Here is a 17,876-nt window from a genome sequence, read left to right on the forward strand (position 1 = left end):
AATTAAATACGTCAGGACTGTATTCTCAAGGTAAAATTGAAGTGCTGTAGCAGATATGAAGCAGAAAAATTTGTCTTCAAACAGAGGAAAAGGTTTGTTTTTCCCTTAAATTTCTGCAGGAGTTATATAAATGGTAATTATACAATCTTTTAACTATGTTACACTTAAAACTTTGACAGCATTTCTATTTTAAACCCCCTCCCCACTCCACACATGCCTCTTCACCCCCAGGTAAAATTTGTTATTCACTGAAAATCAAATCCCCTCAGACTTTGAATGTTACTTAACTAGCTTAAGCTGGCTGCTTGTTTTTCATGTTGCTGAATAATACAGAGAGGAGGATTCAATCCTGAATGCGTATTGCTGTCACTTCCTGTAAACCACATTACAGCCACACAGTTGCTCATTAATGCCTAACCACTGTGAGGAAAATAGCACAACAACTGAACTACAAAATGTGCTAGTCTTACCTTAAGCAACTACATAGCTTGTTTTCTGTTTGGACCTCATGTGCAGTGTTGCAGCTGATTAGAGTTTCTTGCAGGAGTCTTGTCTCTGCTTTCCCTGGGACAGAGGATCCTTAGACCAGTGCAGCTCACCGTAAGGCTGCCAAGCAAGCTTGCAGCCAAAAACCTCCATGGTTTGAGCCTGCACAGGGAGTTTCTGACACAGAAGTAGAGATGTTAAAAGAGGACAGCTGTATGGAGCTGAAGGAAGACTGCAAGTGTTGCTCAAAAGCCAAGCTCTAAGCAAGCGAAAAAAGCCAACAAAACTATCAAAAACCTGCTTCTTAGTGCTGAGCTTGATGCATCTTCCTGTCCTCTGACCTCCTGATGTTATGCAAAGTGCTTTAAGCAGAACATGGCTTTCTGCATGGGTCCAAAATGCTGCAAATGCCAGGTGTGGAGATCTGTCTGGGTTTTTTCCAAATCCAAATAGTTTTCTTTATAAGAATGCTTTTACTATTGTAAAACATGTCTACACTTATTTTTGAAATTATAGAATTCATGAGACAAATTTATCTCTAAGCAGGTGGCTTTCAAGTTTTTTGACATATTAATTAAATATTGACTCTGGGTGTCTTTCATCCATTCAGTAGTAGTTTTTCCTGAAAGATTGTAGGATATTCCAGTGAAGCAATAACTGTAAGTGGCAATGGATATGAGTTTTGTGCATTTCTATAAGATGTGTCTGTGGAATGAATTATGCAGGAGAGACTCAAGGGATATGCTTGCCAGTGTCTCTGGCAGCAGCAGCATCTCCCTAGACACAAACATGCAGAAGATGAAGTTGTTTCCTTCGGAAGAAGGGAAAACTTGTGAACAAATTAATCTCAACTCAAAAAAACAGGAGGAGAATTGGGGTCTGCTGTTTTGAGATTTTGGTCGTGCTATTCCTGTGGAAGGCTGGATATTATCCTGTGTGCTCTTGTCCTCTAAAGTATAAAATTGTGTGGTTTTTTACTGGAAGTGTCTGAAGTTTGTGGTGCTTATACCCACTCATTGGGCATGAGTGGGGAGGGAGTGTTCATCAGATCAGAATCAGGAATACAAACCAGGGAGGAAGGACTTTCAGACTATTATAAAGCGAGAAGTAAGAAACTGAAAATGTTTGGAGATAGGATCTCCTTTAGTTTCTTACCTTGTCTTTGTACTTAAATTTTAAGTTAAGTATGTCTTATTTTTAATGAGACAATGATAATTATGACTGCAAAATTTAAAGTGTTCTTCTATATTAGTCCTTCTAAAGTTGAAACAGCAGAATCATTTTTGTGATTAATAGTGCATAATTCTCATCTCAGTGTAGAAAGGAGTTGAAGTTAATTATTATCTTTCTCTTAAAGTGGTATGATAAGCTTCTGATAAGAGGTGAACTGTTTTATTATCTTGAGCACTTCTGAGAACCTCTGATACTGCTTTCATCCATAGCAGGGTTTTCAGTTGGTTTCTGTTGTTAATAGTACCTACATATTACGCTTGCATCTGTTCACCAAATGGCATTTTGGATCTCATGTATCTGCTTCAGACCCGGTCTTGTGAAAACCTATTTCTGGTGTTCCTTTGTGGTATGCACAGCAGCAGTTTTATGAGGTCTTCCTCTGAGCAGTGTGCTGTCCTTATTCAGTTACTTTATTCTTCCTTATTCTTCTTATTCTTCTATTTCTTCTATTTCTTAAGGAAGAATACCGGTCCCCTTCCTCTCAGACATACGAAGACTGGTCTTAAGTCTAAATTCTTCCTGGAAGAAGGCTGTTATAAGAGAAAGCTAGCATAATGGAAATGTGTAGGCCTTGAAACTAGTAAAGAGAAACTGAAGAGAAAACCACACAAAAAACAGAAACAAAACACAGAAAAAAGGAATACAATCAAGAGCTAGGAACTAAAGCTGCCAACTGGAGATGAAGTGCAATGTCAAATTAAAGTTGGAGAAGAGCTAACCAACAAATGTGGCGAATTCTGTATTTCACTTATCTCCTCATCCACTTTTTTCTTGCAGTAGCATACATGTGTTTAGAATACAGAATTAATTTAATAGAAACAATGCAGTTTTAAAGCCCATCCAAACTAGCCATCATACCTCTCCTTCCAAATCTTAACCTTTGCAGCAAACAGCTCCTTTTGTCTTCATCAGTGCTTATAGCAGGAAATGGAGAAGGAAAGCAAGAGCACCCTTTGCAAGGTCAATCTCTATTAATCTAAAATTCATTGAGCCATCCTTGCAGAACATGGTAACTATTGTTCAGAGGTGTCCTCTGGCTTGATTGCTCTTTCAGTCTGAGAACACAAATGCAGCTTTTGCATAAGCTGGCTATATTTGAAATACATTGTGCTGCCATTTTACAGTGGCCCTTAGCCTAAGCAAGGCCAAAAACAAATTTAGGAAGACTGCTTTTTCTCTGTAATGTTGGAAAGTCCTGATCTGGTACTGTGACATGCTCTGTAAAGATCCTTTTGTTAACTTTGGTCATGGCTTTGACTTTTTTCAAAGTCTAGCCATAAAGAATTGGAAGGACTTCAGACTCTTCAGGCATATTCTTAGTCTGTCACTGATGTTTCTGAGGAATGTTTTCAGAGAGCTGGTAGAACCATACAAACATGCAAGATACCAGAACAGTGCATTTCTTAAGAGCAAGATGAGTTTGATCTGTTCTTGCTTGCAGAGTCACAAATATACCACTCTTACATGAAGTAAATTCAGATAAACTTCTTTTAGAAGCTATGTTCCTCCTGAGAACTATGAAACAAGGGATTATTTTCTGCTACAAAAAGTCAGAACAAGCCTGCTGATCTAATTGAAGCACCTCCACTACCCAAAGAAACCTTCTGTTGCTTGCAGACATCCTTGTCAGACAGCCAGTGAACTCTAGTTGCTATTTCTCTCTGGCTTGTAAGAGAACCAAGGGTGTAAATCCTTCTGGAGCAGGTTTAGCTGCTGGGAACTGCTACACAGGGTGATGCCTGAAATCCCGTAAGACTCACTTTCCTTCATGACTGCTGCATTTCCAAATGAAGGATGGTTCTCTTGGATAACATAGTCTTATCCACGAGTGTAAGACTGAGCTAGAATTGAGTGTCCTTGAGTCCGAAGCAAAGGTATCCATCTCGCTGGGTACTCTCAGAATAGGGTGGAGGAGGGAAAGGGTCCGTTAAAGTCTGGTTTGTCTTATGTGTGTCAACATGAGTGCTCTCGTGCTTTCCTCAATATCATACTAAGTCTTCAGCATGTTGGAAAATAGCTTGGCTTCACAAGAAGTCATTTTGGTACTTCATTTCAAGATAACCTGGGGAAAAATGCTTCCCAGACTGGAAAATCCCCTGCTTTCTTAAACATATAATATCAAGAAGAACTGATTATGGGCTTTCTCAGCTTCTCAGTAGAGTTGTCTTTAACTTCTCACTGCTATCCTAGTCCTTCATCAGTCTTCTCATCCAGACAATACTTGCTCATGGTCAGAGTTCTTTAAAAGGAAAGTTTTAGTTCCTCTTCCTTTCTTTGCTGTGCTGAACTTGCTGCTACCTGTGCTTTAATGATGGCTAAATCATGTTCCATTCTAAGGAAATTGCAAAGGTGAGAGGGAGGAGCAGATTAAAATGCTGAACTGGGACTTAGAGACAGAATTGAAAACAGAATTTTCCTTAGGTTTCATGCTGATCCAAATAACCCAAACTTCTTGCTCAGTTTCCTAGCTTTGCTTTGTAACTAGGGCTTTTGACCCACTGTCTGCTGGAAAGTGGGGTGAGCATGGGCTTTGCTGCAGGCAAGTAGCACAAGTGGCTGTGGTGGTTGTTTTCTGACTGACGAGTGTCAAATACAGAAATATGGTCAAAGAGGGATGAAAGTAAAAAGAAAATCTGAGTTCCAGTACTTGTATCAATGATGCTCCTCTGTGTCCAGTAATTAATCTGAAAATTGGTGGAAGTCTTAGAAGCTGGAGACCTATCTAGTGTCCATGCTGTGCATTAACATGCTTAAGAGTGAAGGTCATAAATATGTAGAGGTGAAGGACTTTCCTGTGAGCAGCTACTTATCGAAAGCTGCAAAAGACTACATCAGTAAGGAGACTTCACTTTATTTTAGTGGAAGTTGCTTGCAGAGAGGTCATTCCTTAGTTGTGAAAAACACATCCATGTATTGTTTTTCCCGCCAACTCAAAAACTGTGTTGGATTCATGCTATGAATCTTAGAAGGTGTGGTGTTTTTAGCTTACAGCTCTTTGGCAAATTCATATTATCTAGATGAAATTATTCTAGTTAAAAGGTGGAGCTTTATAAAATACAGGTACTCCTCTGGCTAGTCATGCTCATGTGAACTACTATGCCCATCAGTAACGACTTTGAACACTATCTTTTAAGGTCTGCTCGTGTAAGAAGCTTGTAAAGGAACTGGAGCTTCAACACTGTTCTAGCTGGGCTGTTTATTCGGGCATGGAAATAGCTGCCATGGTCAATGTAGCTCTCTTTGTGTGCCAACTGACATGATTACTCTGTGCTGCAATATTCTGAGAGAATTACTAACTTTACAGATCTCTTATACATGTACCCTGTTCTGTACAATCCTTGAAGATAAACAGGTATCAGGGTAGTGCACTGATGAGCCATTTGTCTCTGAAGTGTAGCTCATCATGACCCCCCAACAGTTAACTTCATGACCAGATCTGGTTCTAATTGTCTGTTTTGTGAAGGAACAAACTGTCAGGTTGGTCCATTCATGCCCTCAGCTGCATGGGCACAAAACTGACATGAATCCCATGGGTGACCTCAGGGCTCCAACTCTAGCACTGGCTGTAGTTTGAGCTGGCAATCTTCATGAGATGTGGACTAAAAATAGCAAAAATCTTCTGATGGTGGTGTTGAAAGGCTGTTAGTTCTGTGTCCATTTTTTAGTTACTTATTGCAGGGTAGGCTGTAAAAGCAAATATAACCATATGCCATACAACCTTTATTAACTTAATCTACACACATAAGTGAAGCTGTATGACAAGTATGTTTTCATAGCTTCACAGAGTTGAGTCTAAATTGCCTTTACAGAGGGAAGTCTATTGTGTTTCCAGTTTGCTTTGCCTACAGAAACAACTGCTGCTGCAAGCTTGCACCACAAACTCAAACTGAGCATGTATGTTTAAGAAGGCAATCTTGTGTATACTGGGAAAAATGGCCTTAACGCTTTGTTTGGCATGGAACTGTAATTTGAGGGGAGACAGAAAGTAAACTTGATGAATATACAGTAACATACTCTCCTGTCTTGGACAGCAACCTATCACTGGCTAGTGACAGCTGAGACCTGGTCTCTGCTGTGTGCTGCAGCACCTTGTTACTAGAAATCAAATTAAGAAGAAGAGTTCTTGAGTCATGGTGTCTCACATACTAATTTAAGTGCAAGTTAAAAACACTTGCCTGGCACAATGGTCTCCAAGAACATTGCTGTAACAAAAACAAAGAAATATGTCCTTGTTTTTATTATGCTTGCCAAGGGGGCTTATAATGTATTCCTCTTCCCAATATAAACTTGTCTGGCTTGAAGGAAGATTTAATCCATTTTCATCTGCACAGACTGCATGGTAATTTATTTGGATTTTTTTGTTAGATTTTTTTAAAGAACCCAATACTATCCATAAGGCAAACAGTGTGCTAAGCTGAAAGTTTACACTGGAAATTATTGGAGGCAAACATGTACTTAATACCTGATTTTAACACTTAAAGATTTCAGATTTAAAGACTCATAGGAGAGGTGTTTCGAATTTAATCACTTCTTTCCTATAGTTCTTGCAGGTAATGAAACACTCTGTTTGCCCTCCATAGTACTAATAAGTAATAAGATAAAAGATGGAAGTATGGTGCTGAGGTGTCTAAAGGTAGCAGCAGATAGTAAGAAACTGAAACATTCATTTGTAGGTACTGGGTCTCTATTCTTTTTGGCAACTTCTTTCTTTAACCTGTTAAATTTAACAGTTTTGACTTGAAAATTGTAAAACAGTTCACCTTGATGTTAAGAAATTAAATATTTAAAACAGTGAAAATAATTGGATTTGGTGTAATGTTTGAATTTCTAGAAAAAAGTGTCTTTCCTACTAACTGCAGTGGAAAATTCCAGTAAAACTGTTTTTAAATTAGTGTCTCCAGAGTAACTGTGTTCAGTGTTGTACAGTGTGTGTCATCATTAAATATTTAAAACTGTAGGCTTTCTGATTGCTGCTTGACTTGCATTGTGTTTGCTGGTTTTGACATTGCATAACCTTAATGTTTATCTATTAAATAGTCACCTGTTGAAGTAGTTATGGAAGCAGTATTTTAGCACAGCTGTTAATTCAGTGCATATGTATATTGTTTGAAGAGATTAGAGCTATGGGCAAGTAATTACTGAATGAGCAAACTGACAGGATAGAGGTTGGGAAATCAATGTGGAGAGTCTCTGCTTTAAATCTATATCACAAGTGCAATAGCTGGACTTTGACATCAATAATGAATAGAAACTGTATATCCCATACTGCAGGCAAGCTTCTTTTGTGTAGAAATTAGTACTGTTAAACCAGTAACATTTTGTGGTGTCCTTGTTTTTTTTCTAGTGATGCTGACTTGCAGTAAACACAGATTACTAGTAATGGTTTGTGAAAGAAAGTCGAACTTCAATTACCTTGGGTTTCTGAAGTTCTGTGTTTCTTTTAGATTTCTTGCCTGGGCAGAATTTCCAGTGCTTAGCAAGATGACTAGAGATAGTGTTTGGATATTGGTAATGAAGTAGGGATTTCAGTTAGATGTATGTTATTCCTATGATTAATCTGCCCAGATCCCAATATGTATCAGTCAGGATACAGGAGTAGTCACTGGGGTACTTTCCATGTAGGGAAATCTTTGATCAGCATATGCTCTTGGACGTGAAAAATATCTTACAAATGCGATTCACTAATTTAAAGGGAGTAACACAAACTGAACTTGTAATAGTAGTATTTACTGGTTAGAACTTACTGCTTTCATTTACTTGCGTTCTTTAAATTGCATTAGGTACAGGCCTTGACTGCTATGTCAAACTCCATTTCATTTGGATGTAGATATAGCATTTACCAGCGAGGGCACAGGCAATAAACATCACTGGATCAACTGTCACCATGAAAAGTCATACTCATTTGACAGAGGAAAAGTGAGAGAGTTTTGCAGATACTGTTTTATATTTTGACAGATACCAGTTCTGTAGCATAAAGTAAACTTGGCAGTAAGTTAGCAAACATTTTTTGTGGATTTCCCTTCTGAGGAGCTCAGATTGAGTTTATATCCTTGATAAGTGACAGCACATATCCAGCAGTGTGAATTCCCTTTTGGAAGAGTGTGTCTCTATTTTTTAATTCCTCTTGGAAGAAACTGGGGGGAAATGACTGTATCACTGGTTTTATACAAAAAGCTGAGTAGGAATCCTCTGTCTTGGCTCTTGTTACCTTCACTTGATTCAGGTTACTTCCGCAGTCTGTGTAGAAGTCCATTTCAAATAATTTTCTTACAGCTTGTTGTGTTGTTGCAGAATTGCAGAATGGCTGAGGTTGGAGATACCTCTGGAGACCTCTAGTCAAACCTTGTGCTCAGAGCAGGTTCACCATAAGAAGGTTGCTCAGACGTGTGTCTTGATGGGTTTGGAACATCTCCAGGGTTAGACTCTACAATCTGAGTAACTTCTTCCAATGCTTGACCACACTTTGCCATGAAAAGATGTTCTCTTACGGAATCTTCTTTACTCCCTTTATCAGATTTTTATGGCTAGGATCCTGCTGAGCTGCCTTTTCTCCCCACTGAGCAATCCCTGTTTTCTCAGCTTTTCCTTGCATCAGAGGTGCTCCAGTCCCTTAATCACGTTTATGGCCCTTTGCTGGGCTCACTCTAGTTGTAAAGATCTGTCTTCTATCTCCACCCCTGAGCTGGAGACAGTCTCTCAGAAGCCTCACCAAAGCTGAGTAGAGAGGGAAGATCACCTTGCCTTGCAATTACATCCATCATCTCCCGCAGCACTTGTGGTTGCAATCTTTCAGGCCCTATGGACTTTTGTCTGTGCAATTTAAATATTCCTTGGTGTGATCTTCCTCCAGTAGTGTAAGTATTCCTTGTCCCAGACTTTGTCTTGTGGGCGTGGGGTCCCTGAGACCCAGTTGTACTGGTATAGACTGAGGCAGGGGAAGTACCAAGTATCCTGTCCTTTTCTGTGTCCCTGGTTGGCAGTTTCCCTGCCTTGTTCAGCAGTGCGTTAATGTTTTCCCCAGTCTTCCTTTTGCTGCCAATATATTTGTACAGATGTTTTTGTTGCCCTTCAGATCTCTCACCAAATTCAAATCCAGGTGGGCTTTACCTTTTCTAACCTCCTCCATGTGTGATTGGACACAATTTTTATATTCCTGCTTTTACATCCTCTACACGTGGTTTTTTTATGTTGGACTTTAATTCCTTCTTCATCCAAGCAGGTCCCCAGACACCTTTGTTTGATTTCCTGCTTGCTAGGATGGGACCTTAGCTTTGGAGGTGATCCTTCAATCACTGGAGATGGTGAGCAGGGACATCAACAGGTTTTGTAGACCTATAGAGCTGTTCTAGCTGCTTTCTTTGTAAGAACTGTGGTACCCGTAACAGTGCTGCTGGACTGTGGTAATCACCAGGGAGGTCCATCAGCATGACGTGTGTAAGAAGTGTGAATTTTTACTTTCATTCTCAGCACTACTGAACTTGAACTATGGATCAGGTAGATCTTGTGAATTAGTTATTTGCTTCTAGCCTACTTTAATGTCACTGACCAGGAAGGAAAGAAGTTTATCTAATGTGTCAAATCAGAATGACTTTGACAGTTAGTAGGCAGCTGGAGGGAAAATCAAATTACTGCATTAGATTGCTTAAATAGCTCCATTTTCTATCAGCATGTGTAGAACTACTTTTAGAGCAAAGTCTAGATAATTTGGAGACTGGGAAAACAGTAGCACCATAAATTATGACGGAGGGATCTTGGCAGGCCTCTGGTATCTTCTATTCATACAGACTTCTTTCATCCTGTTTGAAAAGACTTTGTGAGGCTTATGTTCTGCAACCTCTGTTCTGAGTGCCTGTAAGCATGCAAGCTTAGAAAATAGCTTTAACAGGTATTTATTTGAATTTGAAGCTCATGTGAAGTCTGCAATACCTCCTTAATCCTCAGGAAACCGTAGGGGTTTTTTTTTTTTTTTCAGTTTCTCAGTGAAATGTTGTTTGACCAGCACTTGCATAGGTTTTCTTGTTAAAGATAAGTCCCTGCTTTTCTTCCCTCCTTAGCTGATTGATCACTCCCAGGAATTCTGACTTCTCTCCAGAAGATCTGACCAAATGCATATGGAAAGAAAAATTTGTTTGACAGCTTACATAGGACTGGATAGAACAGTTTTCAATGTATCTCAATTCCAGAGAGAACTAAAAACTTAGAGGTAAAATTGAGATGTGCCAGTGATGCATGCTATACATCTAGTTTATAAACCAGTTAAACTGTACATCTAGTTATCTATAAGTAGTGCCTGTCCTTGCTTGCTTCCACTGGTGTCAAATTTTACATGAATAACACTTGTGTTCAGTTACAAAATGGACTTTGCTGTGCCCTTCTACCACGTAGAGTTAAATATGGGGGTGTGGAAGATTCCTTTTGAAAACAAAGGTTTACTTAACTGTTCAGACCTACTTGTTTTCAGTAATTCAGGATTTTATTGTGTCTAGTCCTGTCCCCCAGCCAGTCTGTCTCTTCTCTGGCCTTGAGGCTCCTTAAGGTCATCCTGCCAAGTGTGGCATGGTGCATTATTTCTTAAAGAAGCACATAAATAAGTGGGCAAGTTCTTTCATTCCTTAGCTGTTGTATTTTTCTACCTCTTGAGTAGCCATTACTGTCCTTGCTGCTTCTTTGGCTGAATGCAGGCAAATTTTATTCTCTGTTCTGTCTCTGGTGCAGCTTACCTCTCAGACTATTTGTGCACCTGGGAATATCATCATATCTTTTACTTTTGTCTGTAAAAGAGTAGGAAAATGACTCAAGATCTAGAAACTGTTTTTTTCAAATATGGGTGTATGTAGTGTGAGGGTTGAATGTACAGAATAAAAAAAGAATTTTGTTTCAAGCCCAGCTTGCAAATATTGGGCTTTGGCTGTACAGCCATGTAATGGTAGCAGATTTACCACTTCAAGAAAATAACTGTTTTTACAAAACTTAAGTGTTAAACCCTACAGCACAGAACTGGCAAAATCAGTCACTTGACCCAGCTGCCGCAGAATCTTCCATACAGCTGGTAGCTGAAGTCTGATTCCTGTTCTTTGCCTGACTTGCAAGACTGTGCTTTCCCCTCAAATCTTTATTTCTGTAGTTCCACTGGTGCTTATTGTCCTTGACTTTGCAAATACTCATCTAAAGAAAAGACATGGTTAGTTAAACAAAAAATGGCAAAATGGTAGAACAGCAGGATTTCGTCTTTTCTTCCTCTGAAAGAGCTGATGTTGCTGGTGGTATTTAGACTTGAGTATTGAACCTACTTGTCATGAGTCGTGAACCTACTTGTCCTGTCTGAAACCAGGACACTACTCTAGCAAGTTTTAAGAAACCAGAATTACTTGCTTGCCTTTCCTGAAGGACCTGTTAAATTTCTCATCTACCTTGTGAAAGGCTCTTGGGAATCAAGTATTGTCACATGCAGAAACACGCCTGCCGTTCCTGTAACATCTATTATCTGGTGTCTTGTTTCCAATAGTTTACAAGATTCCATCATTGATGCTGCATAATATATGGATAAATTAGTTATGATGCTGCAAAATGGCCATAATCACTTTTTGCTACTGATAGAGAGGCTTCCTCTGGCAGGTTACAGGCACCTAAGTCCTGAACACTTGTGCTATGTGAATCTTGACTCTAACTAGTAGTTGATATTGTCTTCTAGCAATAATACTATGCTGACTTTCTTAAATGGCAAGAGTCAAGTCAAAATAGAAATCTAATCTATCAATTCCCAGCTAATTTACAAAATGAACTACTACTTTCTGTTCACACTGTATCTTGAAAAAATCACAAGATATCAAAGGCATTTTAAAAAAAATTAAACTTCTAACTTACTGGAAAATATCCATTGTCAATGTTGTGACTGGATTATAGAAGAGGTCCCTGTGATATGAGAAGCTGAGGTGGAAAGATTTGTCCAGAGTCACATCGCAGATTCCTGCCGTGACCAGATGTCAGGAATAGTTTTTAGTATTTGGTGTGGTCTTTGTGGTTGATTGGTTTTTTAGTTAGCACCATAGACACTGAATTCAACTTTGCTGAAGGGTCTGGGGCTTTCTGCCTGGCACGTTGATGGTGGTAATTTTCACGAGCTCTTCTGTGGATAGTTCCCTAGGGCATATTTCTAATAATATAAAAGAAAAGCGAGGAGCCATGTAGAAGAAAGAGGACTGAGTAATCTCTAGTTCAGTGGGCTCAGCTCAGTGGAAAATAAACTGTTCTTCAGTGTGGCTTTACTGGAGTTGAAACAAACTGTATGGAAACTCAGAAATTGCCATTCTTGCTGTAAAACTGGACACAGGCAGCTTTTCTGTTATGGTTAAGTTTGCACATCTTCACCAAAAAAAAGTAAATTGAGGAGAAAAGGCTGAGGTTATTCCTAGCTGCCTGTGTGGGAGATCAGAACACAGGTCTCCCTCTCTTGTGTGGCTCTGATGTTAAAAGAGCAAGGCACTGTGGCTCGCAGGGCTCTATATTGAATAGTGTGTTATCTTGGACAGCTGCAAGTTTTGTAGGTCAGCCCTATTCAGCCAGCTTTGGAAGACACCTTGCACAAAGCCTCTGGGTAGAACACTGAAGGATCACAGCAGTGTTGAGGGTACTGCTTATTTAGTCTTTGGAGTGTTGCATCTCAGTTGCCTTTTTTGGTTTGCTTCCACAGGGGTCTTTAAGAATCTACTGATAACGCATGGAAATGAGGCATGAATTTGAGAATTTGAAAATAAATGTCAAAGGGTTAGGGAAAAGATATATTTACAGAGATAAGTTCCACCTGCCCAGAGTTGGCTGATCCTGCATTGCAGGGAGGGAAGAAAAGGAGAGAAATCTGACCACTTCTTGAGGCTCCTTTTTACCTTTACATTTTGTACAGTAAAAACCCCAAATAAAGTATTTTGTCCTGTCCTATTCCATCCCACAAGCATGGATGTTCTGTTCTAATTTTTCCTGTAATAGGGATAAACCACTTGTACAGTCTTCAGTGGGAGGTACGGAACTCTTCAGCATGCTGTTTTTGTAGCATATGTCTAAGGGTTGAAGAATCTAATTGATAATCTTAATTAAATATTTCTGACTGACACTTTTGAGACAGCAGATAAAAACTTCTGTCCAAAAGCACCTGAGAAGCTCACTGTTACTTCACATTTGTTGTAAGACCTCTGCATTGCAAGAATCGGCAAGCTGCTGAACAGCTGAAATGCAAGTTGCAATCCTGTTTCCACCATTGATTTGTAGGCCTATAGAAGTGATGCAACAGAGTTTTATCTTGATCTCATGAATGATTATGTGTCATTTGGTAGCAAGCTTAACACATGTACAAAGAGCACAGCACTTGAAAAACACTTGGAAACCTCCGAGTGCTTTGGACTGCCTTTCTGTGGTTTTGACTTAGACATCAAATTGAAATCTTTTTTCTTTATATTTTTTAATGATTCTTAATGACAATTAAAGGAAAAAATTCTTGGATAGTCTTAAATTTTTCTTTTTAATCTTATAGTAAGCTAACTGAGAACACTTTTTCTCCACCAAAGCTTGCTGGCGCATGTACCTAGCTTTTCTCCTTTATTTGATTGTAGTCATTAAATTATATATCAGTTCATGCAGTCAGCCTCTTCTGTGTGGTCTATGTTGCATTCCTTTCAGTGTTTTCACAGAAGCCAGCACCAAAAAAAACATGTAACTGACTTTTCAAGGTAACTTTTCTGGCTGCCCTTAAAAATATTGCAATGTCTGAGAACAAAAGGCACTGTCCTACTTCAGCTGTTTTTAAAGTATTTGATTTCTAGGTTTTTTACTTCCTTTTTCCTAAGGTTTCCTATGCACGACCAAGTTCAGCTTCTATCAGAGATGCGAATTTGTACGTTAGTGGACTTCCAAAAGCAATGACCCAGAAAGAACTGGAACAGCTCTTTTCCCAATATGGACGCATTATTACTTCTCGTATTTTGGTGGATCAAGTCACCGGTAAGTAGGCAGCTTTGCACTTCCTCTTATATTTGGACTGACAGTTTAAGAAATATTTCACCTTTCAGTACAATAGTCTTGTCTCTAGAATGTACGAAAGGTGTATGTAGGCCACAAAAAGCAATTTTATGCTGGAATTGTTCATAAATATGCATGGACAAAAATAAATTGTGGAGTGTACTGAGCCAGCTTGAGTAATTTCCACCCTGAAGGTGCAGGTTTGAAGGCTGTTTCATGGCTTGTAATAAATTTACAACTGCTATAATCCTCCTTTCCAAGCTGCTGTGTGAAAATAGTCCCTATGTGCATTATGAAAGGCTATTAACACTTTTTTTATAAAAATGAAGTTTTTTGCAGAAATGCACAGCTGGTTCTCTGAGGCTAGGATTACAAAAGACCTAGACTGGTAATTGTTGTTAAGACTGTTTTCAAGGTTGCCTCATTAACTTGGGGCATACTGAAGAACATGAACTTTGAGTTCCTTGGGAGATAAGAAGTTCTGTGCTTAGCAGTGCCTTAAAGAACTAAGCTCTAGCAGATTAGTTGTGTTGTTACAGTATGTGTCTTAGCCAGTGAGTGGCTGTCAGTGACAGTCTGGTTACTCTTCAGACTTGGTCAGTAATGCATGTGTTTTTCACTGTCTCAAATGGCTGATCTTGAGGAGATTTATATCTTGCTGCCTCATCTGCTTCCAGCAGGCCTGTTCCAAAAATAAGCAATTAAATGCCAAGTACATGACAGAAGTATTGAGTGTGCAAAGCAAAACACAAAGGAGCGGGGCTCTCCAAATTCTCATCTTCCCAGAAAACTAGTGGTGTGGAAGAATTCATTTACTCACATAATTATTCCCTGAATGATCTAGCTTGGATTTTTTTATAGTTGTACCTTTTCATAGTCATATGTCACTGGGTGACAAACAGCTTTTAGCTGTAGGAGGTCATAAAGTTTTCACATGGTCTTAACCTTGAAAGGATGGTGCATGCCAGTGTTTGACACTTGTTTGACCTCATATGTCTTAATTTGCAATTCCATTATGTTAACAGAAATCTCAATATTGACACATAATACTTATGGAGTGTTTTGATAGTGTGAGTTGGTAAGTGTAGAGAAACAAGAAAAGGAAAGCTAAAGGCCAAATAGTGACTTGTAGAAGCAGCAGATTTGCAGGTCAAATTTCCCGTCTTTGTGCAATAGTTATTTACAGTATGTTCCTGTATATTCATGCATAGAAATGGTGTAATTTGACAAATGTGTCAAATAAGTAAAGGTAATTAAACTTTTAAACGTGTACTGTAATTCTAAGTACTCATAAATCCTAGTATGTGCACAGTAGTTCTCTGGTATAGACTGTTCAGGTTTAAGCTTTCTCTCTTCCTTCTTAGCAATTTGGAAGAGGTAGACTCAAAATGGTATGAATAATAAGGTTGTGACACAAACTGACAGATAAAAATGGAAAGTTGAAGCTGTGATATTTGCCTCTTTAAAGCTTTCTTATGCCTGCTTATTGTCACTTTGATGGTTTAAATTGTCATTGTTTAGGAACAGAATACATTTCTTACTGTTAATGTCTTTCTGAAGTGAGGACAAGTGTCTAATTTGTCTGTTCATTCATGAGCCAAAATATAAGGGGCCTCTAGGTTTAGGAATATTACAACAAAGCATGCAACTAACTAGTGTTGGCTGTAGTAGCTTTAATGTTAATTGTTTCAAGTATTGAAATGTCAGTGTGTTTATATTTAAGCCACGGTATAAATTTTTGAGGTGTGATGCTCCTAATACCTTCCATAGCTGATCCTCTTGCATGTTGTCTTTTGACTTACCTATACCAAGGAAGAATCTGGGGCCCAAGAAAAATTTTTTTCAAAAATAACATCTACAAAAGTATGGTGGTATGCTGAAACTGAATCTTTTAGTTAGAGGTAACCATATTGAAAACAGACCCATAATTCCCATTACTGTAATCTAGAACCTGCACTCCATTCTTTGTTCTCTCAGCATATTTGCTCCAAAGGGAACTTCAGGGGGTGCTGCAGAAGAGCATAAGCCATTTCTTGCTGCTAGGGAGCAGATCACTAATATATAGAATTTCTGTGAATTTAGATACTGCAGAGCAGCATGAACTGAACAGAGGTTGCAGTGCAGCTGATTCTGGGTTCACCTCCATCCCCCCCCCGCCCCAAATTGCTTTGTTTCAGAATTATTCTTTGGCTCACTATGTTTAAATAGTCTCCACTGTGCTTTCCCTCAACCTTCCAAGCTTTCTACACCATGCGTCTTATTGTCAGTTAAATTTAAAAAAAAAAAATGAAAAGAAAGACTTAGAGTAGAAAAGTCTTGCTACTTTGTGCAAAAGCTCAGTTCTAATAAGTTTGAAATTACTGTGTGTTCACAGCAGTTGTCCATTAATACAGCAATTGGCTATGAAAATCAAATGTTAATGTCTAATATTCCAGAGTCTCAGAATTAATTACTATATGCTTCCTTCACCCTGTGCAGGGGTGTCCCGGGGCGTGGGATTTATCCGGTTTGACAAGCGAATTGAAGCAGAAGAAGCTATCAAGGGCTTGAATGGCCAGAAGCCTGCAGGTGCCACAGAGCCCATCACTGTAAAGTTTGCTAACAATCCAAGCCAAAAAAACAATCAGGCCATCCTTTCCCAGCTGTACCATTCTCCAAACAGAAGGTATCCAGCACCTCTAGCTCAGCAAGCTCAACGTTTTAGGTAAGTCAGATACATACCTGCTTCCAATACAGTTGCACACCACATGTTCCCATGGGCCACTCTTTTCCTTCTCTGTTTGTCTGATTTCTGTGGAAATGAAGGAAGGAAACACATGAAAATGTTGAACTTCAGCTATGCTCCAACAATACAACTGAAAGCAAAAATACATTCCGTCCTATTGCAGTTCAGTAGCTAATAAATCTACTTAAACTGAGATGACATTTTTTCTTCACACGGTCACTAAAAAAACCCCTTTTTAAAGGTTATCTTTAGTTTCCTAGGTTATTGTTGATTAATGTGCAAGTTGATTCAGTTTACATTGACCCGGGCAACTCAATTTTCTTCTTAGCCGTGTGGCATGCCACAGCCAGCCTCCTCTTCCTCACCTCCTATCTTTCCTTCCCATTCTTGCTTTCAGTTTTTTTCTAGACAGTTGTCTAAATTCTGTATGCCACACTGTCTTCTCTTATTACAAACTTACCTAATAAAGATTATTTCAAATGCTTTCTGCATATGTTTTTTGTGGATATATGTTGATACTGTGCTGAAACTACAGCCATACAGTTCCCCATGATATTTAGTTTATTGTGAAGGATAGATGGTGAGAACAACTTGAAACAAATGTTATATTATCTACATTCATGAGTACCTCGGATTTTTTCAGAGATTTTCGTCGTTTCTTCCCATCCTCTGCCCCTGGGCTATGTGACTGGAATGTGTTAAACAGTAATATACTCAAACAGTTTGGTTTACTTTTCAAGAAATAAAATCAGCTAGCAGTTTGCTTCAAAGAGAATATACCAAACTTTTTAAAGCTCTGCATTGGCTACCCTTGCTTTTAGGCCACATGTTCAGAATTCATGGACTGCACTTTTGGCAGAACTTACGAATTTTTCTTTTCTTCAGCTTTTCAGCCTTATGTGCTGCAAGTCTCACAGGTGTGAAAGTCAGGTCTAGAGTAGACTTTCTGCCTGAAGGGAAGGAATAGCCTTCTGGATGGCTATTAATAATTCTGGTGGATTTTCTTACCATTTTTTAGGGAATAAAAGGGTTAACGTAAACAGTATGCTGAATATTGAATAAAAGTAAGCTTGCTGTTGTTTCATAGGCAGAGCAGAAGTTGCACTTGCAGCATGGACCCAAGTGCATTATATTAAATAAGGTAACGAGGGAACTGTTCTACAGCCTGTGCGTTGCAGCATTCAGCATACTCTGGCGAAGTGTGGCCTGCTGACTCCTTGAGCTCTTCTGAGTGTAATTGTTACCGAACACAACAAAGTACCTGGCATTACCCTGAATACTGGCTAGGATAGCATCTGTATTTAACTGTTAGCCCAGGCAGACCTATTATGATTTGCACAAATTCTCCAACTTTTGGTGTTTTTGTTGGGTAGAACCTAAAGTTTTTTGCAGTTAAGTAAGTTCAGTGGACTAGCCCTGTCCT

General features: G+C 39.0%; 1 protein-coding gene across 7 annotated transcripts in view; it reads left to right on the top strand.

The window, feature by feature from the left end:
• The window catches only part of ELAVL2 (ELAV like RNA binding protein 2), a gene marked incomplete at both ends in the record, with an annotated part of 56,839 nt that overhangs the window by 28,284 nt on the left and 10,679 nt on the right, over positions 1-17,876 (top strand). For all 7 annotated transcript variants that reach the window (XM_082012840.1, XM_082012841.1, XM_082012838.1 and 4 more), the window contains 2 exons: positions 13,557-13,710; positions 16,207-16,432. In XM_082012840.1, coding sequence (XP_081868966.1) covers positions 13,557-13,710; positions 16,207-16,432 — 380 coding nt within the window. The remainder of the gene's footprint in view (positions 1-13,556; positions 13,711-16,206; positions 16,433-17,876) is intronic.

The sequence above is a fragment of the Phaethon aethereus genome, assembly GCF_964289735.1.
Source record: "Phaethon aethereus genome assembly, chromosome: Z".
NCBI classification, from domain to species: domain Eukaryota; kingdom Metazoa; phylum Chordata; class Aves; order Phaethontiformes; family Phaethontidae; genus Phaethon; species Phaethon aethereus.